Source organism: Salmo salar, chromosome 04 (assembly GCF_965601325.2).
Source record: "Salmo salar chromosome 04, fSalSal1, whole genome shotgun sequence".
Lineage (NCBI taxonomy): Eukaryota > Metazoa > Chordata > Actinopteri > Salmoniformes > Salmonidae > Salmo > Salmo salar.
In genome coordinates this window covers 74,116,171-74,138,776 of record NC_138294.1, presented here as the reverse complement: position 1 = coordinate 74,138,776, position 22,606 = coordinate 74,116,171, and the positions used below count along the sequence as shown (strand labels likewise).

At 44.0% G+C, this 22,606-nt stretch overlaps 1 protein-coding gene across 2 annotated transcripts in view; it reads left to right on the top strand.

Annotated features, from left to right (window-relative positions):
• The window catches only part of LOC106603725 (TLC domain-containing protein 3A), a 57,712-nt gene extending 36,410 nt beyond the window's left edge, over window positions 1-21,302 (top strand). The window contains exons 3-5 of one of the 2 annotated variants that reach the window (XM_045717279.2): window positions 5,291-5,510; window positions 7,439-7,553; window positions 9,752-21,302. In XM_045717279.2, the coding sequence (XP_045573235.1) occupies window positions 5,291-5,510; window positions 7,439-7,553; window positions 9,752-10,056 (640 nt within the window). In that variant the 3' untranslated portion in view covers window positions 10,057-21,302. The remainder of the gene's footprint in view (window positions 1-5,290; window positions 5,511-7,438; window positions 7,554-9,751) is intronic. The other variant, XM_014197762.3, reaches the window with a different exon arrangement.
• Window positions 21,303-22,606: the final 1,304 nt, after the last annotated feature.

Genomic DNA, 22,606 nt, shown 5'->3' with positions numbered 1-22,606 from the left:
TATCGATGGCGGTTATGATATCGTTTAGGACCTTGAGTGTGGCTGAGGTGCACCCATGACCAGCTCTGAAACCAGATTGCATAGTGAGAAGGTACGGTGGGATTCGAAATGGTCGGTAATCTGTTTGTTAACTTGGCTTTCGAAGACCTTAGAAAGGCAGGGTAGGATAGATATAGGTCTGAGGCAGTTTGGGTCTAAAGTTTCTCCCCCTTTTAAAGAGGGGGATGATCGCGGCAGCTTTCCAATCTTTGGGAATCTCAGACGATACGAAAGAGGTTGAACAGGCTAGTAATAGCATTACAGTAATGATAGCATTTCATTTTCAAATAAAATTGTCAAAAGTCAAGTGTGAGCACATGAGTATTTCTGCTGTTTTGTTTTATAGCTGCTGATTGCACAAATAAATATAAATCCTATATCTCACCTCACGCAGAAACCACTGCCTGGCAGGGGAGCTGTGCGCAATGAGTGAAGTGCTGATAGATTCACTTTTGTAGGCGCTGGGCACAGGCATAACAGTTGAGACTGTCCTTGTGGTTCTTGGCCATTTACATAGTTATTTTTCACAAGCTCAGTTGTTTTTCAACGTTAGTTTGTGTCTGCTGCTTCAACTGATAGCGAAGAGACGCCCTAGTCAGATCCCAAATCTCACACACCCAGACAAGCATGACAGGACTGAGTGGCCCGATACCACGATAACGTCCCGCCCTTAAAGGGGCAGCTGAAAATTTTTTTCTCTGATATTTTCATTAAAAGACTCCGGTCACAATTTTTTTTTAAGGAAATTGAGCAATATACCACATTACTTCTTACTAATACATTTATTGTTTTAGAAACATTACAAAGCATGGTCATCTGTTTGTGTTTTTGTGATATAATTATGGCGCAACAATATTTCGGCTAGTAAAACATCTGAGTGGCTGGAATATTTTTTTTATCTACCTGCCACAGTGGCTGGTGGACCAAAAAGTTAATTTAGGCCCTGATCCCCTCTATCCTGAGTCAGATGGCCACCTTCTCAGTCAGCCAGTGGCAGTCAACAGCATAGCTTTAGCACAGCATCCCTATCCTTGACCTGGCCAGTGCTACCTGGATGATGCTAATAGTGTATCTCAGTCAGATGGCCGTATGCTCAGTCTGCAAGTAGCAAGTTTCTGTGTGGGCTAGTGTAGCTTAGGATCCTTATCCCTGTATCTTGGCTTGGCCACTGCTGCTTGGCTAATACTAACGCTACTGCCAATGCTAATAGTCAGTGTAATCCAGCCAGTCAGTTGCCATGGCCCAGGATGCCTCTGACCATGGCCCAGCCTCAGTCAGTGCAATGCCCTTTCTTCCTTCTGACCTAACCCAGCATCAGTGCTCTGCTAATCCCCCCCTCCCAGGGCTTAATTCCCCCACAGCATAGCGCAGAGCAGGAGCGTGCGAGTCGCCAGCCTGTAACATTGCAACACACACAGCCACGGGGCAAGGAGGATAGACTGTTTGTGTTATCCTTGTCATTTAGCTTAGGCAGGCAGGCAGGCAGACACACGCACACACACACACACACACACACACACACACACACACACACACACACACACTCTTCTTCCAATAGACTCACTGCTGTCATGGGAGGGACCAGCAGGGGGTTAGTAACAACAACTAATGTGCTCTAATCAACTGAGCTAATTGTTCTACGCGGTGTGTCGTGTTTTAGCTTATACATTTCTACATTCCTACATATAGCTAGAGTTAATGTTATAAAATAATTGCCACAAACACTAAACAGACACTTTTATCCAAAGAAACTTACAGTACAGTGAATGCACTGAATAAATATTAGTTTGGACACACCTACTCATTCAAGTGATTTTCTACATTGTAGAATAATAGTGAAGACAACAAAACTATGAAATAACACATATGGAATCATGTAGTAACCAAAAAAGTGTTAAACAAATCTAAATATATTTTAGATTTTAGATACTTCAAAGTAGCCACCCTTTGCCTTGAAGACAGCTTTGAATGCTCTTGGCATTCTCTCAACCAGCTTCACCTGGAATGCTTTTCCAACTGTCTTGAAGGAGTTCCCACATATGCTGAGCACTTGTTGGCTGCTTTTCCTTCACTCTGTGGTCCAACTCATCATTAACCATCTCACTTGGGTTGAGGTTGGGTGATTGTGGAGGCCAGGTCATCTGATGGAGCACTCCTTCTTGGTCAAATAGCCCTTACACAGTCTGGAGGTGTGTTGGGTCATTGTCCCGTTGAAAAACAAATGATAGTCCCACTAAGCGCACATCAGATGGTATGGAGAACGCTGTGGTAGCCATGCTGGTTAAGTGTGCCTTGAATTCTAAATAAATCACCAGCAAAACACGTCCTCCATGCTCCTCACACCTCCTCCATGCTTCATGGTGGGAACTACACATGCGGAGATCATCCGTTCATCTGCTCTGCGTCTTACAAAGACACAGTGGTTGGAAACAAAAATCTCAAATTTGGACTCATCAGACCAAAGGACAGATTTCCACCAGTCTAATGTCCATTGCTCGTTTTTCTTGGCCCAAGCAAATCGCTTCTTCTTATTGGTGTCCTTTAGTAGTGGTTTCTTTGCTGTTAATCTACCATGAGGGCTTGAATCACACAGTCTCCTCTGAACAATTGATGTTGAGATGTGTCTGTTGCTTGAACTCTGAAGCATTTATTTGGGCTGCAATTTCTGAGGTTAGTAACTCTAATGAATGAACTTATCCTTTGCAGCAGAGGTAACTCTAGGTCTTCCTTTCCTGTGGCAGTCCTCATGAGAGACAATTTCATTATAGCACTTGATGGTTTTTGCGACTGCACTTGAAGAAACTTTCAAAATTATTGAAATGTTCCACATTGTCTGACCTTCATGTCTAAAAGTAATGATGGACTGTCGTTTCTCTTTGCTTATTTGAGCTGTTCTTGCCATAATATGGACTTAGCCCTATTTGGTAAAAGACCATCTTCTTTATACCACCCATACCTTGTCGCAGCACAACTGATTGGCTCAAACGCATTAACGCATTAAGAAGGAAAGAAATTCCACGAATACATTTTTAACAAAGCACACCAGTTAATTGAAATGCATTCCAGGTGACTACCTCATGAAGCTGGTTGAGAGAATTCCAAGAGTGTGCAAAGCTATCATCAAGGCAAAGGGTGTCTATTTTGAAGAATCTTAAATATAAAATATATTTTGATTTGTTTAACACTTTTTTTGGTTACTACATGATTCCATGTGTTATTTCATAGTTTTGATGTCTTCACTACTACAATGTAGAAAATAGTAACAAAGAATGAATGAATGATGTAGTAGGTATGTACAAACGTTTGACTGGTACTGTATGTGATCCCTGAGGGAGTTGAACCCACAACCTTTTTGCCCACTTGGTTCACACTTCTCTTACCAACTGAGCCACACAGGGACCAAGAGAGAAACTCACTAGCTTTACTACCCAGTTAACCCTAAGCACTTCTTGGCATGTTAAGCCATCATGGCTGTCTGGTGACCTTATATTACAGGGTGAAGGTTGAATCTACTGAGGGGGTCAAAGGTCACCAACGCTGTTCTGGCCGGTCATGATATGAACCAGTAGCAATCTGCTTTTATTAGGGGCAGTCTGCTCCTGTGCTGCTCACTCCCAAGCTCTTCATTTCTTTATTACAGTTGCACCATAAGCTTAGCTGCCTGTATAGCCCTGTTGTTGTGTACATGATCACTCATGTGTCTGAGAGTGCATGCTCGCTCATATGAGTTTTGCAGGAAAATGTGTAATGCTGTATCAACTCAAACACAGGATGAAACTTCCTCAAGACTTCTCACTCCCCATACACACGGAAAGAATCTGGGAAATGGAAAGGCAATACCTAGTCAGGTGCACAACTGAATGCATTCAACCGAAATGTGTCTTCCGCATTTAATCCAACCCCTCTGAATCGGAGAGGTGCGGGGGGCTGCGTCATTCGACGTCCACATCATCGGCACCCGGGAGCAGTTGTTGTTGGGGGTTAACTATAGGCTTTGGTGGTAAACAGATGTTCATATCGTCATACCGACCTTCTCTCATCCCTGGATTTACGGTATTACCGGCATGGCACACAAGGGGGCGCTAAAGAAGCAAAGAAATCCCATTGGGCCTCTATTACCAGAATCCTGAAATAAATTGCACAAACTAGTAATGAAATTGCATAGACGCTGTTAGCTAAATGCTAACAAGGGAAAACAAACATAAACTAATTGCAAAGACAGGCAAATCCAACTCATAAAGTTATATAAGCATACCAATTAGCTACCGAATGTCATTTTCGGTGAGTGTGGATATTTTACAAGCAAAAGTGAATGAGATAAATTGTACAAATGAATAAAGTTGTGATGCATGCTTTTTTGAAAGAAGAGCAGCATGTGTACACGAAGCAGAGGGGAGAAGAATGGAGGATAGAAAAAATGCTAATAGGAAGCACAGGGAATAAATGGCAACTGTACAGAACTCATCCAGAGCTCTTTGACTTCTGTCAGAAAGCCATTATTAGATATCTGATGGCAAACATTTAGTAGTGAATTGCATATATAGAACACCAGCTCCCTTCGTTGTGCTTTTTACCAAAAAATACATGACTGGCTCAACTGTTCTGGGGAACTACGGTAAGCTTCATAATGTAAAATAATGTGATAGGTGAAATGAAGAACGCAACCTGCTTTATCTCCTAACATATAGCACAAGTTGACTGCAGTTATTAGCTTAAAAAGTAGCTACAAATATTCAAATCTATAGAAAAACTTAAATAGTTTGGACAGAATTGAAAAACCATCCCGTGGCTTTTTCCAAATACCCCGGTATATGGTATACCGCCCAAGCCTGCCTTGCTCAAGGGCAGAATGGTCGATTTTTCCACCTTGCGGGCGGGGATTCATAAAGCTCTTATCCGCTAGGCTACCTGGGGCCTGTTTTAGAGTATACAACGTTACAGAACATTCAGATAGAAATGTATCATGTTATTATTAATATTGTATACCAAATCAGCGCTATTCATTCTATTCTATCCATTTTACGATACTCTGAACTTTTCACATCACTGAACACACCCACACTAGGTCTTAATCACTAGGAACGTACAGAACCAAACGGGCCATAATGTGGAGGGACAATCTGAAATCAGTAATGAACATGACCTTGGGTTGTATCCACTAGGAACCAAACACAAGCAAACAGACAAAACGGGGAGGGACTAACCTGAACGTGTCCAATAAGAAACGCTTGTTTCCCTCCCTCTCTCTCAGGTACTGGCTGGCCACCTACTTTGTCATCTGGTACGGCGTGCCCTACATGACATACGATATCTATGCCATGTACCTAAGCCACTACTACCGCTTCCGGGTCAAGGGCCACGAGGAGTACAAGGAGCACTCGCTGACCACGGTCAACTCGTTTGTCCGCCGCGAGTTCCTACTGGTGCTCCACCACATCGCCCTGCTCACCATCCTGCTGCCCGTCACCCTGGTCAGTAACACACACACACACACACACACACACACACACACACACACACACACACACACACACACACACACACACACACACACACACACACACACACACACACACACACACACACACACACACACAGACTCTCTCTGGCCTCAGTCTCATGCCTCTCTTGTCCCTGTCTCTGCCCATCACCCTGGTCAGTAACACACACACACAGACTCTCTCTGAGGCCAGAAAAACAGGGAGGTTTTAATGCCCTGCTGAACATTCTGCTGCCTGCCACTGATGAGAGGAGGAGGGGAGATGTGGGAGAGGAGGAGGGGAGGGAGATGAGAGGAGGGTGAGTGATAAAGTGACATGGGCCTTCTGACCATTGTGCTGTTCATCACTCTGGTGAGAGAGAATATATAGAGAGGGAGGTAATGGGGAAGACAGGGTTACCCTGTTGACCATTCTGCTTCCTGACATTGATGAGAGGGAGGGTGAAAAGAGGGGAGAGAAAAGGGATGAGTGAATGATAGAGGGAGGGAGAGGCTAAGAGAGAAAGAGAGATGGCATTAACCCTATTTGACAAGTGCTTTGACAATGATATTTTCCTCCTATTAGTTTGACGTCTTCAGTCTTCCCCTCCACAGCATTTTCAGTCGAGAACGCTAGCTAATAGCCGCATAACGACAGATGAGTGTATAATACAGTAATCGACAGCGAACCTACCTACCTACACACACACACACACACACACACACACACAGGTCGTGTAAACGTCCATTTCATGTAGCGAGGAGGCCAGGTGCATTGGAAACCTGACCCCTGTGTTTGCAGTGGCTGTCAATGGTGATATGAGATTACCTTACCCCCCCCTCCATTATTCAGGCTCCAGCTACTGTAATCCTCCTCTTCCCTCGCTCCTCTTCCCTCGCTCCCTGCTTTGTTCCCCTCCCACACACACAGGTAACACACACTGACATGTATTAGACACAAAGACAGAGGCCTGGTCCAGCAGGAAGGTACAGTGGGTAGGTAGGTGTGTGTAGGTAGGTGTAGTGTTACATAGCAGCAGTGTGTGCTGCAGGTCATTCTTCCATTGGGCAGATGGCAGAGTTTGTGTCTTGCACCCGCACGCTACTGGTTTATTCATCATCACATCACACACACACACACACACAGCCATGTCTAACACACACACACACATAAAACACACACAGCCATGTCTAACACACACACGCACACACACATAAAACACACACAGCCATATCTAACACATAAAACACACACAGAGCCCTCTCTGTTTGGCATCCTTGTCTGCAGCTTCCATCAATACACTCCTCCTTACGTTTACTCATAGTGATCCATTCTCTTCCCGTACTGACTGGACTCATGGCATAAGTCTGGCTCGTATTCATTAGTGTACTCAACAGAAACCTTGTGCAATGAAATACGAGTGTTTCTTATTGGAGTGTCCAGGTATTTCCTCTCGTTTCTGGGCCTGGTTTCTCTTCTCTGTTGGTTTGTGGTCGTGTTGGTGTTATTGAGCCGGGTCCTGACTCCTGTTTTTGTATGTGAAGCCGTAGGGACGATCCATTCTCCATGGCCTTTCTGTTCCCTCCGGGGGGGGGGTTGTGTGTGTGCGCGCGCATGCATCCTTCAAGGTCTATATAGATTTGAGGGGGCTCCTTGTGAGATCAAATGCGGAGCCCTATAGGTCAAGTAGCGTCTAATGCACAGACAGAGAAGCAGCAGTGAAAGGAGCAACATCCCTCTCCCGCTTTCTCCAAGGCCTTTCTGTTCTAAAGTACTGGGGGGGGGGGGGGGGGTTGTGTGTGTGTGTGTGTGTGTGTGTGTGTGTGTGTGTGTGTGTGTGTGTGTGTGTGTGTGTGTGTGTGTGTGTGTGTATCAGATTGTAGTAATGGTGTGTCATCTCCCTCCCTGTCCCTTTTCAGTTCTTCAGGAGGGACCAGGGAGACTACTTCATCGGCTGCCTGTTTCTCACAGAGCTCAGCACGCCCTTCGTCTCCTTAGGGAAGATCCTCATCCAGGTGACACACACCTCACAATGTATATATACGCTATATACACAAAAGTATGAGACACCCTTCAAATTAGTGGATTCGGCTATTTCAGCCACAGCCGTTGCTGACAAGTGTATAGAACCAAGCACGCAGCCATGCAATCTCCATAGACAAACATTGGCAGTAGAATGGCCTTACTGAAGAGCTCAGTGACTTTCAACGTGTCACTGTCATAGGATGCCACCTTTCCAACAAGTCAGGTTGTTACATTTCTGCTTTGCTAGAGCTGCACCGGTTGTTGCTCTTAGACATTTAAGTGCTGTTATTGTGAAGTGGAAATGTCTAAGAGCAACAACAGCTCAGCCACAAAGTGGTAGGCCACACAAGCACACAGAACAGGACTACCGAGTGCTGAAGTGTGTAAAAATCATCTGTTCTCGGTTGCAACACTTACTACTGAGTTCCAAACTGCCTCTGGAAGCAACGTCAGCACAAGAACTGTTGTAGGGAGCTTCATGAAATGGGTTTCTATGGCCGAGCAGCCACACACAAGCCTAAGATCACCATGCGCAATGCCAAGCGTCGGCTGGAGTGGTGTAAAGCTCGCCGCCATTGGACTCTGGAGCAGTAGAAACGAGTTCTCTGGAGTGATGAATTACTCTTCACCATCTGGCAGTCCGACGGACGAATCTGGGTTTGGCGTTTTTCATGGTTCGGGCTAGGCCCCTTAGTTCCAGTGAAGGGAAATCTTAACGCTAGAGCATACAATTACATTCTAGACGATTCTGTGCTTTCAACTTTGTGGTAACATTTTGGGGAAGGCCCTTTCCTGTTTCAGCAGGACAATGCCCCCATGCACAAAGCGAGATCCATAAAGAAATGGTTTGTCGTGATCGGTGTGGAAGAACTTGACTTGCCTGCACAGATCCCTGACCTCAACCCCATCAAACATCTTTGGGATGAATTGGAACACCGACTGCGAGCCAGGCCTAATCGCCCAACATCAATGCCCAACCTCACTAATGCTCTTGTGCTGAACGGAAGCAAGTCCCCGCAGCAATGTTCCAACATTTAGTGGAAAGCCTTCCCAGAAGAGTGGAGACTGTTATAGCAGCAAAGGGGGGACCAACTCCATATTAATGCCCATAATTTTGGAATGAGATGTTCGACGGGCAGGTGTCCATATACTTTTGGTCATGTAGTGAATGTTCTTGTATTCGTACAGCCACTCACTAAATGCACACTTTTGGTAGGATGTGTATGTGTGTCACAAAAAATCAGAGCAGTGAGTAGGCAGTCCTCTTGGCCTTCAGCTCACTTTCTGCTGACATCTGTCTCTTCAGTCAGTAGGGCCGCCCGCCACAGATAGAACAATGAGACAGATATTTCACTGGATGTTTAAATGTGAAGCATCCGGTTGGCGTTCCCACCATATGGTAGTGAGAAGAGGAAGCCCAGTGGCCGGCAGTGGGAGAAGATGGAAGGAGATGGATTTTGGACGAAATTCTGCACATTTTCTCATCAATGAAACATTTGATCTCATTACAGTTTTCTGTTCCCAAAACTAGAATCTGTTATAAACAGAGTGGACTTTAGGTTTGTAAACTTAAGCCTTTGCAAAAGTTTGAAAAATGTGCATTGTTTAGAAGGAGTGCAAAGGCAAATTGAGTTATTGCACAGGCGTACTTCACAGAGTAGATGTTCTCTAACGGAAGTATGCAGATGATTCTAGAACGCACCAATAGGATCTCGCTAGCTTGTGATTGGCTCTGCCCCCCTCCTTGCTTGTTCTGCCCACTATGGCTCATTTGTTCCCATTGTAAACGACAGGCTGTGAGCTATCTTGGTTTAGTTATATAAATCTTTGGGGCCACTCTGTCTTTACTCACAGCTCCCTCTGGTGGACTGGTTGGGTACTGCAGATCCATTGTCACTTATGGGCCATGTTAGAATGCCTGCTTCCCTTCCTGTAATGGTGTATCAACTGATCTATCATTATGCATGGGTACCACATCATAGAGTTCAGTCGTGTCAGATCACTAATTTCATCATGGAAAGGAGGAAGGAAGGAAGAATGCATTTTCAAAGTATTTGAACAGGCCCAGGTATTCCAGCCCAGTTTATGTTCTGCTCATTTAGAATTTCAACACTGTTTGACCATATAATGACTTCTTTTCTCTCTCTTTGTCTCTTTTGAATATTTTCCCAACACATCCTTCCCTCCTCTCCTCTTGTTTGTCATAGCTGGGTCTGCAGGACTGCTGGGTCCACAAGGCCAATGGGGGCATGGTGCTGCTCAGCTTCTTCCTGTGTCGAATCGCCCTCTTTCCCTACATGTACTGGGTCTACGGCCGCCACTACGGCATCCCCATCTACGGCGTGCCGTTCCATCTGACGCTGTCGGTCAACCTGGGCAACTTATGCATCCTGGCACCGCAGGTCTACTGGTTCGTGCTGCTTTGCCGCAAGGGCTGGCGGCTCTACCAGCGCCAGCGTCGCGCCACCGCTGCTGCCGGCAACCAGGACTCCTCCCCCCTGCCCCCACCTAGCCCCTCCCTCACGGACAACCAACCCAAGGGAGACCATTAGAGCTGGAGAGCTCACTCCGTCACCATTGTGCTCTCTCGGATCTTTCTTGGTTCTCTCTACTCTATCTGCGCTCGAGTCACACAAAAACGAACCACCATTGACTACTACTTACTACTACTACTGCAAAGGCACTATGGCTACTCACCACAGTCTCCCCAAAACTACTACTACTACTATTATCACTACTTCTACTACTACTATCGTTACTACTATGATTACACTAGCTACTGCTCTTCCACCCATGCCCAGTCCAAGCGATACTGATGATGATTTTTGACCCCCCTCCTTAGATCTTTGGGGGGTTCCTACCCCCCCCCCCCCTTCTGGATTATAGGGACTGGACATGGTTATATTTGGAGTGCTACAGTGGAGTTTCCCGAAAGGATATGAAGAAGACTGAGAATGGAACTCCTGGCTTTTTTCGTTGGGGGGATTGGGGGGGGGTCTTGCTTCTTCCCCCATATTATGTGACCTGTGCAGTGTTGAGACACTCCCCCAGCCTCGCCCCCTGCCCCTCTATTACTAGATCTGCTGATTGGAGGGTCTGTTACAGTGTAGATGAATGTGTCTGTAGAATTTCTTGATTTGTTCTATTTGGTGTCAATGATTTTTATGTGTCAAGTTTTGAAGATCCCCATTTTATGACGTGTTTGTCCACCCACCCAGTCCTGATCTTTAAAAGACCGGCGGGAAAGGAGGAGAAGCGGGGTAGGGGGCTAGGCATGCAGATAGAAATAGTGACAAGGCTGGGTGGAGGGACAAGGGGTGGGTTGGAGGGGTGGGATGGATATTTACAAACTAAGCTAGGTACGGGTGTCACCTCATCCACATTTGAAGGAGACAATGAAGTAGAAATGTTTTCTCCAAGCTCTTTGCACCAGCATAGCTACACAAAAAACCCATTTAATGTGATTGGATTGTGGAACCCCACTCTCCTTTATCCACTTTGACACCTCCCATTGTCCTTTCTCCTCATTTGCCTGTCTCTATGGCTGCTGCCGCTGGCCAATCGGTGCGCCTGCAGCGCTCCCGTCTTCCTCCTTTGTTGTTTATGGCCCAACAGAGTTCTGTGTGCTGCCCTGCTGCGTCTGTTTACAGTAAGTCTATAAGCCCCACCCCTCAGTGTCACACAGGGGGTGGGGCATCACAAGCTCCACCCCTCCCCAGAGAGGGGGAGGAGCCTCTATATTATGCGCTGTGTCCTCCCTGCCTAAAGGGGGAGGCTTAGCAAAAGATTAGTCCGTATGTTTACACACGCAGGACTTCTCAGAGACGGAAGAGGAAGCGAGATATCCCACTCCCTCATTTTTTTCTGTTTCAATGGAAGTCCACGAACGAGGTAGACCAGACCCAGCTGCTATTACATTGGTGTCTATGGGAGAGCCACCCCCTTAAGTACACCTGAACTGGGAAAAAAATGATCTTGTAAACGGCCTGAGTGAACTATCTTCATTTATCCACCATCTTTGGACTTCTCTGGGAGCGCTGCAGCGGCATTAGAAGGAATGGGGTAGGTTGTTTAGTACCGGGTTCGGCTCGGTTGCTACAGCGACAACTGAAGCTGCTTTTAATTGGTGGAGACACAAGACTTTATGGTCACTCGAGGTCAAGTTTGCCGGGTGTGGGTGATTAGGTTCTTCTGTTAGATACATTTTGCCCTCCGGCAAAAGGTGTCAGGGGTACTTCTGTTAGGTCAATGCTGCCCTCTGGCAAAGGGGTCTGGGGGCCACATGGGAGGGGCTTGTATACCACTGGGCGTCCCATTTAAAGTGGAACTGACACCGTTTTAACTACTTTGCCTATATGAAACAGACAATCATAATATCACTCCAAAATATCAAATTCCCAGTTTATCCCTCAAAACCAACTTTATAAGAGGTTATTTTAATATATATTTTATATGTATATATATATATATATGTACCAGTCAAAAGTTTGGACACACCTACTCATTCCAGGGTTTTTCTTTATTTTTACTATTTTCTACATTGTAGAATAATAGTGAAGACATCAAAACTATGAAATAACACATGTGGAATCATGTAGTAACCAAAATAAATGATTCACAGAGTTCAAGTAACAGACATCTCAACATCCACTGTTCAGAGGAGACAGTGATTCAGGAGACTGTGATTCAGGCCTTCGTGGTCGTGTCAGGCCTTCCAACCACTGTGTCTTTGTGAGACGCAGAGTAGGTGAATGGATGATCTCCACATGTGTGGTTCCCACCGTGAAGCATGGAGGAGGAGGTGTGATGGTGTGGGGGTGCTTTGCTGGTGACAGTCTGTGATTTATTTAGAATTCAAGGCACACTTAACCAGCATGGCTACCACAGCATTCTGTAGCGATACGCCATCCCATATGGTTTGCGCTTAGTGGGACTTTTCATTTGTTTTTCAACAGGACAATGACCCAAAACACAACTCCAGGCTGTGGAAGGGCTATTTGACCAAGAAGGAGAGTGATGGAGTGTTGCATCAGATGACCTGGCCTCCACAATTACCCAAACTCAACCCAATTGAGATGGTTTTGGATGAGTTGGACCACAGAGTGAAGGAAAAGCAGCCAACAAGTGCTCAGCATATGTGGGAACTCCTTCAAGACTGTTGGAAAAGCATTCTCATGAAGCTGGTTGAGAGAATGCCAAGAGTGTGCAAAGCTGTCATCCAGGCAAAGGAGGGCTACTTTGAAGAATCTAAAATATATTTAGATTTGTTTAACACTTTTTTTGGTTACTTCATTATTCCATGTGTTATTTCATAGTTTTGATGTCTTCACTATTATTCTACACGGTAGAAAATAGTAAAAATAAAGAAAAACCCTTGAATGAGTCCAAACTTTTGACTGGTACTGTATATATAAGTTAGATTTTTCTCAAAATTCCATGATGTATAGTCTGGTATTGGTGGCAGAATAGATGGATGCAGTCAATGCATGATTAATATATTTTACCAATACGTTTTTGGTAGTAAAAAAAATATTGCTATCAGGTTGTATGAGCTGTGATTTACATTGTTTGCTGCTTGCAGCCATTCGAGTGATGAACTGTTTAAGTTTCACTCGCTCAATATTTTCGACAAAACTATCAAGGGCAATGATCATAAGTCTATCTGATTTATTTTTGTATTTTTGGGCAAGCTAAAAACACATTACCTTGTACCTAGCTAGCTGCTGGGAGGATTTAATGTCAACGCTTGGATGAGTGGGTAAGTGACAGACTTTATATTATTTTATGTATTTTTTCTCCCCAATTGGTAGTTAGTCTTATCCCATCGCTGCAACTCCCTACAGACTCAGGAGAGGCAAAGGTCGAGAGCCATGCATCCTCCGAAACACGACCCTGCCAAGCCACACTGCTTCTTGACACACTGCTCGCTCAACCTGGAAGCCAGCCGCACCAATGTGTCGGAGGAAACACCGTACAACTGCCGATAGTGTCAGCGTGCATGCGCCCGGCTCGCAACAGGACACCCGGCCGGCCAAACCCTTCCCTAACCTGGACGACGCTGGGCCAATTGTGCGACGCCTCATGGGTCTCCCTGTTGCGGCCAGCTACAACACAACCCGGAAATGTAGTGACGCGTCAAGCACTGCAGTGCCTTAGACCGCTGCGCCACGGGAGGCCCTGACAGACTGCTAAATTGCAGTTGTCATTTGGTTCGCTAGCTAACAACAAAACGCACTCACTTCTGAACCTGAATGACTGTTATCCACAGTTACCATATATCTTAGTTGTCAATCAAATGTATTTGGTATCGATCAAATGTGCAGGCTAGCAAGCTGGTAAATCCCGTTAAATTGTCAAAAACGTGGGTTATGGGACAGACGGTAGGCTACAGCAGGGAGAGCAAGCAGGCTATTCCCCATCGTAATAGTGTAACTACACGCTGAAAAAGTTTGACTGAGTTTATCCTTCACTAGATTTAACTCTTCTGGTATTTACATATTTAAAGCCCCCATGCATTATTTTTCATTTTAAATCAATGATATGTTTAATAAATCACTGTTTTATTTCATGAAACAACTTCTTTTTTTTTTTTTTTTTACCTGAGCCTCGTTTTGACATTGAAATGCTCAGTCTGATTGTTTGTTGATACAAATGTAAATATATTTACATACACAGCCCTAATTGGTGGATAGGATCGTCTAGACTCTAGTCTAGAGCAGGGGTAGGCAAACTACGGCCGCTAGCAAGCCCTTTCAATCCGGCCGGCGGGAGTTTATTTTTTTGGGGGGCAGATTATTATGGGTTAAAAAAACACTCCAGGCCACTGTGTTGAATGTCTAAAACTAGATAGAAGATATGTAGAAATTATAATGGACCTATATATTTTCAAATAACTGCACTTTTTCTGGCCCGCAAATAGATTTTGACAGACAAAAAATTTGCTCCCTAAGTTGAATTTAGAAATCCTGATGTGGTCCTCGAGCCAAATAGTTTGCCCACTCCTGGTCCTGAGCCTACCCCGCTTACCCCTTCAAAGTAGGAGGAAACATATGCAAATAAAAGTTGAATGGTAATTGGTCAGAATAATCTGATCAGATTGTGATGTCATGCTGTTGGCCAAAAACTCCATCCCACCTGAGCAGGTTGAAATTCCAAGAGTTTTTTTTTTGTCTTCCACAAAGCTCTTATTAAAAGGGTATTATCATAATTTTCACAATTTCAGAGTGTTATTTCAACCTTTATAGTGTTGGAATATCATTAAAAAAAAACTGGAAATCACATTTTTGACTGAACTGCCCCTTTTAAAGAAAACCATTCAGGTGTATTTTGTGGGTTTTGCTGAGCGCTTTTTATGACCTAATGTCGTGCTGTTGTAACTGCCTGTAAACACAGTTCAAAGTGAATGGCATTATCCCCATATGGCAATGGCTTATTTGCATATAGGCCGATTGTAGCTCTGATTAGGTACGGTGTACCGGTCTGTGAAGATTCTGATCCGGGACAATACTGACAAGTTCTTATTAGTTTTTATTTAATGCGGTATGCTGTGTCTATTAATTGCCCAGACACACAGCCACTTTCCCACTAATATTACTATAGAATTTTCACAAATACCTGACTCGACGTCATTCCCAAACATTCTATGAATGTATAAAAACGTGAAATGACCATTTCTATGTGCTCACTTGTCACAAAATGTAAAGAAATGCACCATATTTTAATGAGATTCAATGGTGCCAAAACGCTGTCAGTTCCTCTTTAACGTCAAATGGTGCCCACTAGGGACCGCTCACAAGGTGTCAGTAAGAGCACTGGTTCCCGACTCAGGTCCTCCAGTACCCCCAACAGTTCACATTTTTATTGTAGTCCCAGAGAAGCACACCTGATTCAACTTGTCAACTAATCATCAGGCCCTCAATGAGTAGAATCAGATATGTTTGTCCAGGGCTACAACAAAAGTGTGTGCTGTTGGGGACTGTTGAGGACTGGAGTTGGGAACCATTGAGTTTGAGCAATAAAACGGGCTAGGTTGAAAATGGCGAGGACAATGTAAAACCCCATGTAGAATAGATTAACCTGAAGTTTAGATAGAAAACAGTAAGGTTCCTAGCATGATGCTGGAGCAGGATGACTACACAGCTGCATGCGGCCCTGCTCCAAAATGATTTATTTTCACAAAGATTGTCGAATAGAAGAAGAAAGTCTTGGTGGTGGTGACACACTCATTTCATACATTCTACTTTCCCTCATGATTTCCTGTTGTGGGGATGAATTTAGAGTTGTCCCTTACTTGGTTGCCTCCTTAAGAAAGGTCAGCTAGGTGGGAAATGACCCCAGTCATACTTATACAATGCACAATTGTTAAATGTGATCCACCTGATATTGGTCACAAAACCCATACAGCCTTGAGTTTTATGTTATTCTCTTAAAAATATTCCTCCTTAGCCTTCCAATCTGAAGGCAATAATTCTGTATAAATGAATGAAATAATGTTAACGTGTAGATAATTATTACAAATTTACAGCTAAATTGAAGTGCTGGTGATTTTAACCAGAGTGCCCATCCATGGCATGTGTTTATAATTGCAACGAGGAAGTGACGTTTGTTTTGGCATCAGCGCTGCTAGCATGGAGCACCAATCATTGGGCTGTAAATACAGGATAATAATAACAAAATGTGTTTTTAGAGAAAACATTACCATATGAACGCAATTTTTGGATGACAAACTTGATTAGAAGCTTCTGTAGATTCTGTTAGCACTTAAAGTCTGAAGCCATCAAACTGCACTTGAGAGGTACATTTATATCATGTGTACACACACTTTATTTCTGCTCAAACTCAAAACATGATTCTAGTTTTAATGCTGAGCAGACATAAAAAGGCTGTCCTAGGCAATTGAATACATTTGAGAAAGGAGGGAAGTGTGTGTGTGTGTGTGTGTGTGTGTGTGTGTGTGTGTGTGTGTGTGTGTGTGTGTGTGTGTGTGTGTGTGAGAACAAAAATAACTTTGCTTCAAACCTACATGCGCCGACTACATTTTAGCTTGAGTTAATCATCATGATTTGAATTAACATGATCAGGTCTTGGAGGCTATTTTAATAAGTAGTGGTCCCTGGTCAGGATGCATTATTTGTGGCACATCCAACAAAGGTGATCTATGTACAGACTCTTGTTCTGCTCCTTTGCGTCAGTTATGTCAATGTGGCCCTGTCCCCTGAAGCTCTGTTTGCAAGTTCAAGCTTGCATTGTGGGGACTTTGCTCTCTGTAGGAGACTACTGCATTGTGGGGACAAAGCCGTTTTCTGCAGAAAAACACTCCAGTCCAGAGCCAAACCGGGCCACTGTGCTTCCGGGCAGGGTTCGACATTAACATGACCCTGTCCCCTGAAGTTCTGTTTGCAAGTTCAAGTTTGCATTGTGGGGACTTTGCTCTCTGTAGGAGACTACTGTATTGTGGGGACTCTGCTCTCTGTAGGAGACTACTGTATTGTGGGGACTCTGCTCTCTGTAGGAGACTACTGTATTGTGGGGACTCTGCTCTCTGTAGGACACTACTGCATTGTGTGGGTTCTGCTCTCCTGTGTAGGAGACTGCTGCATTGTGGGGACTGCTTTTCTTTATAGGGGACAGTTGCATTGTGGGGACTGCTGTTCTCTCTAGACCCCTACATTGTGGTGACTCTCTTGTTCTCTGTAGACCCCTGCATTGTGGGGACTCAGCTGTTTTCTGCAGAAAACACTCCAGTCCAGAACCAAACTGGCCCGGGGCCAGTAAAAAAAACTACATTTGTCGGGCCAGTGGATCTCGTCAGTCACTGGCCCGACCGGGTCAGTAACTTCTCAGTGCATTTTGGAGTTCCAGTTGAACATTTACCTGCTGTATCGCAGTCTGCCATAGAAAACTATTGAAGACTGCACACGGAAGAGTCATGCTATTTGTATCTGAGCAATATGATTGGCTATTCATTCAACCACGATCCTCGCGAATTACAATTTCTCGAGCACTCAAGTAATAAATGAGTTGACGCCTTCACACTGCACACACAAGCTGTCCAGAGTAAAAAGAAGCACTCATCAATCCACTCACTGAGCTTTTTTATTTTAGGGAAAGTGAATCACAAAAGTAAACATTTTAATAGTGAAGAAAACTAGCAATAGACTGGCTAGTAGCTACTGTTAGTCTGCAATAAGAATGCTAAAAGACACCTAGTGTTCATCTTGGCTAGCCTACTGTAGCAAGATATCTCTTTTAAAAAGCAGTAAATCTCCTACTTTAGAAACAAAAGGGAATGCAATTAATACAATGCCATTTTAAAGAATAGAATGTCTTACATTGCTAAATTATATTACACAGCTTTTTAATATATACCCTAATAACCAAATGTAGCCTATTACTAGCTGAATAGAGTGAAAGCAGGTCAACCTAGGCCCTCCATGACCCTAATGCATTTATAAACTACCCCATGTCTGGGCCAGTAGAAATTTTGTTCGGTCCAGTAGAAAAAAAAGTTAATGTTGGACCCTGCTTCCCGGGGCGGTCGTGTGTGAAAGTGATGAGTGCACTGCGGGCCGGCTGGCAGACAGTTAGCAGACGGCTTGTTCTGTAACCGCTGGAGCGAGAGCAGGGCAGAGCAGGCAGGAGGCTGGGGAAGCTGAATGCTGCTACTGCTAAATGATGGGCTTGTTTGGCCCGGACTCAGCGGCAGAGAGTGGTGAGGTGGTGCAGCTCAGTCTAGCTCTATCAATGTGCCTCGACTCAAGTCTTTTGTCTGTCTGCCTGAGACGACCACGGCACTCCTTCTAGAAACATCCCAGGCCTTCTTATTGTGCACTCTCTCACTCTCTCACTCTCTCGCCCTCCCTCTTTTTTTGTCTGTTACACTTTCTCTCTCCCTTCTTGTCTCTTCATCTTTCTCGCTCACTCCTTGTACCCTTACTCTACATTGTCTAGACGGGCCGTCACTGGCTTCAGGTGACCAGTCTCTCAACTCAGCAGCTCAGAGTCCAGGGAACACAGGGTTAATTGGGCTACGGGGCCCTTTCTTAACGAGGCCATTATGGCTTTAAAAGGGCTCTCTGGATGTGCTGCTCACTGCAGTCTGCAGATCTCCTGAGTCAGTCCACAGCACACAGTGAGACGCCTGAAGGACAGACTCATCATCTGTACACATGGGTTCTGTCCCAACTGGCACCCTATTCCCTATATAGTGCACTACTTTTGACCAGAACCCTATTGGACCAGAGCAGAATACACGTGCCCTCACAAGTCGACGCCACTAATGTCCTCACAATGCAGCACAGCCACTGTGGGGAGCCTTTTATGGTTTAAATCGACATTTCAGAGACATTTGCCTCCATCTTGAAGTGTTCAGTTGTTCTCATATGGGTTGTTATTGATTGATTTGATGTTTAAGTCGATGACATATGTGGTGTGGCCTGATATGGTGAGGGTGACATTGATGGCTTTAGGGATTTTTATGGTATACGTTTAAAATGTCCCTTTGTCTCTTGCTAGCTCGATGTCGTTGTTGTGAGGTTTGAGGCGGAGTATAGAGAGCCAGTAGTCTCTTACACTTTGAAACTTAGGGCACCTCGATGTGTCGCTAAAGTGCAATCCCCCACCCCCTTCCCTGACATCCAATCCAGAGCCTTTGAATCCCGCGGTTCAAGGGTCAGCATTCAAAACACATATCCTGATAATCCTCTTTATATTCATTCTTATTCCGGACAGATCTTTTTTTTTTTTTTTTTACAATAATGTATGAAGTCTTATGTTCGGCCTCTTTGGAGGTTCCTCTCTTTGCTCAGGGTTTGATGAAGAGGATGTTAACATATATCTGTATAGCTTAGATTTATTTTAACATTTGTGAAACTGTGAGTGAAACAAGAGTTTTGATGAAAATGATGGATTCTGAAATATGAAAATACCTGGAATGTCTTGCTGTTTTCTCCTGCTTGTTCTGTTGTTTTCTTTGTTTTCTTCCAAATGCGTTCTGGCATGGCTTGCGGTATCGCAACCTGTAGGGTTGGTAGACCAAAGATTGTCAGGCACTTTAGTCAACCATGTTATCATAGAATCATGATGAGAAAAATGAACATGAATCTCCAAACCACTGTAGCACAGATCTAGATCCCACCCCCCACCACCCTCAGTGTGTCGTCTCATCTCACACTGTCATCCTCCTCCAGCCTGGTTCTCCAGGGGGACTCTCCACTATTCATACCCAAGAGAGGGCTTACCCTCTTGGGCTTACTGTAAACTGAACCCCCCGCCTACCCCCACCCGGCCAGGGAGGAATGAGGACTGGGAGTGCATGCCTTACCAACCAGACTGCATGGCAGTGTCTCCACTCCCCCACTAACACAACCCTTATCCCAGGTCACCATCCATCCACATTCAGTCTGTAGGAACATCGGTGGGGTGGACCGTGAGGTGTGCATGGCCAGTGTGATCAGGATTAATTACTGTGTTGAGGTGGCAGGCTTACGTTTCCAGTATTTTTGCTGCTTTGATTTCACACATATCCATACAGGGCCGCTCCTATCAAAGGACTCACGGGTCTGGAGGGTTATCGATGGTATGGCCCACTGACTGGCTGGCTAGTGGATTTAAATTCAGATTTAAGACTGAATCGGGTTGTAAAAAAACAAAAGGGGGAAGGGAGTTATATTAGTAGAACTGGGCTGATGAAATTAATTAAAATGTAAAAAACTATCAGGAGAAAAATTGGAATAGAACTTTTGGGCAAATGTATGGTCCAGATTGATTTTATAATTTGTATGTAGTAAATATATTCTTAACTCTATTTCTTGAACTGCATTGTTGGTTAAGGGCTTGTAAGTAAGCATTTGATGGTAAGTTCTACACCTGTTGTATTCATCGCATGTGACAAATAACATTTGATTTGATTTGGAACTCTGGATATAGTGAACCAAATTGGTATCCCTTGCCTTTGTGATACCCACAAAACTCGGCGCGATAACAGAGTTGGCAGGCAGCATTTACAGGTTGTGGCTGTCTTTCTTTCTGTGTCAACTACAATTTTCGGTAAAAAACGAAAATGAAAGCAAACCCTTGGGGCATTATAAAACGGGTTGGCGGCAGTTTTATCCGTTGCATGCACTCCCATCGTCCTCTTAGTATAATACCACTGTACACGTGTTCAAAAATCCCCCAAACTTTTATCTTAATTTTCTTAAGACAAAAAGTTATTTGTCGACTCCTACGGGAGTCTTCCAATGTGTGTTTCTCTCCCGTCGTCACAAATCTGTATTTTTTTGTTTTATATACTCCAGTTCAGAATTAGTTTGCTGTGCTTCGTTGTTTTTGGATTCAAATTATTATTATTTTTTCTCTCTCTCTCTCTCTCTCTCTCTCTCTCTATGACACTACATGGTGTATGTTAACGTTTTCTGTCCCAAATTGGACTTCCATCCTCACAATGGTGTCTGTCATCTCATGTCCCATCTTGGCTGTGTAATTTACCATATGCAGTTTATTCACAACCTTCAACACTCCCTGCCTCCTGTTATTTTTGATAACATTATCTGATTTTTTCATATATATTTATATATCTGATTTGATATATACATATATGTTTTTTTGTTTGTAGTGTGTCCTTTTTGAGGAATTTCTTATCTGAGAAGAGAATGGGCTCTTTAATTAAATAAACTAAGCATTGATTGAGAGGAATTATTTTGTTGCAACTTGTGAAATCAGACACCCCTTAAAGACAAATAAAACTGATTTGATGAATTATTTTGAACCAGAGTCTGTTATTTTCTGTACATGCCTCTTCCTCAGTTTGCACAGAGAACTCTAGGGTTTCTTCAGTAGCCACAAAATTGGAGAAAATGTTCCGAAACAGAGTGAAACAGGGAGGTACTATCTGAAGTTGTCCAAGAAGAAACACTCATTAACGTTTATCGTTTTGCTATGGTGGGACCCAATGAACACCACCCAGGGTGTAATTTAATGGAAAAGGTATTGTACTGAACGACCAGTAGAAGAACGGTGTGATTATGGTGGCCCAGAGGGCGATTGTGTATGGTTGGCTGCATGAGTTTTGTGATTTCTAATGGTCACTCCCATATTGATCAGGCTACACCTCGTCACACCCACCAAACGGGAGCAAGCGAAGCCTACTTCAAAGGCTGTTGAAGAACGGTGTGCACAGTTTTGTGGAAACATGTCGTTCAGTACAAACCGTCACACAACGTAGAAAATGTTGAACCAAACTAAACGCATCTCTGGTCTCTGTTTCACTCTGGGTGCATCTCTGAAGTCTGCAGTGTCTTCCACTCTAGTCCTTTGACGTAACTGATTAGAAAGATCTGGACAAGTGAAAGCTGGTTTCCGGTAGGCATCATTTTCCATATGTCTTCAGTACAGATGAAGGAGAGTAGAAGAGGATGCAACTTCAGCTTATTGAGATGCACCTTCTGTTTCTTTCCTCCCACGTTCCTAGCCTTGTCCCTGATCTGTTAGTGCTGTATAGCCAACTCCTATAGTCGTATAACCACTAGAGCAGGGTTCCCCAACAGTTGATTTACATTTTTTGTTGGACATAAAAAAAAAGCAAAAACACCCGCAAATCAGCTCCAACTGATTTTATTTTGTAAATCTGTGCCAAAGTATCCCCACACATAATAGAGAGACATATATGATCGTATACAAACGTAAGCAAGGTTTGAAATGATTATATTTTTGTCAAATATTTTATCTGTTTGTGCTTCTTGCGGTTAATTTGCAGTTTACAAATGATTTGTAATTACGTTCCGGCCCCCTGACCATCCTTTCAAGAAAAAATGGTCCTGCAGCTGCATCTAGTTGATGATCCCTGCGCTAGAGAAACAACAAAGACCACACAAACTGATCTAGGACCAGGCTGCCACATTCCTTTAGAAAATGAAATGTTCTCTCTAAAACCAGCAGATGGCAATCACACGCAACACAATAAGGCACCTTCAGATCTCGACACCTAACTCAAATTTTCTCGCAAGTTTCCAGTTGCCATCAATGGATGATTTTACATGATTTATGCATGGCTCGTCAGTCAAACT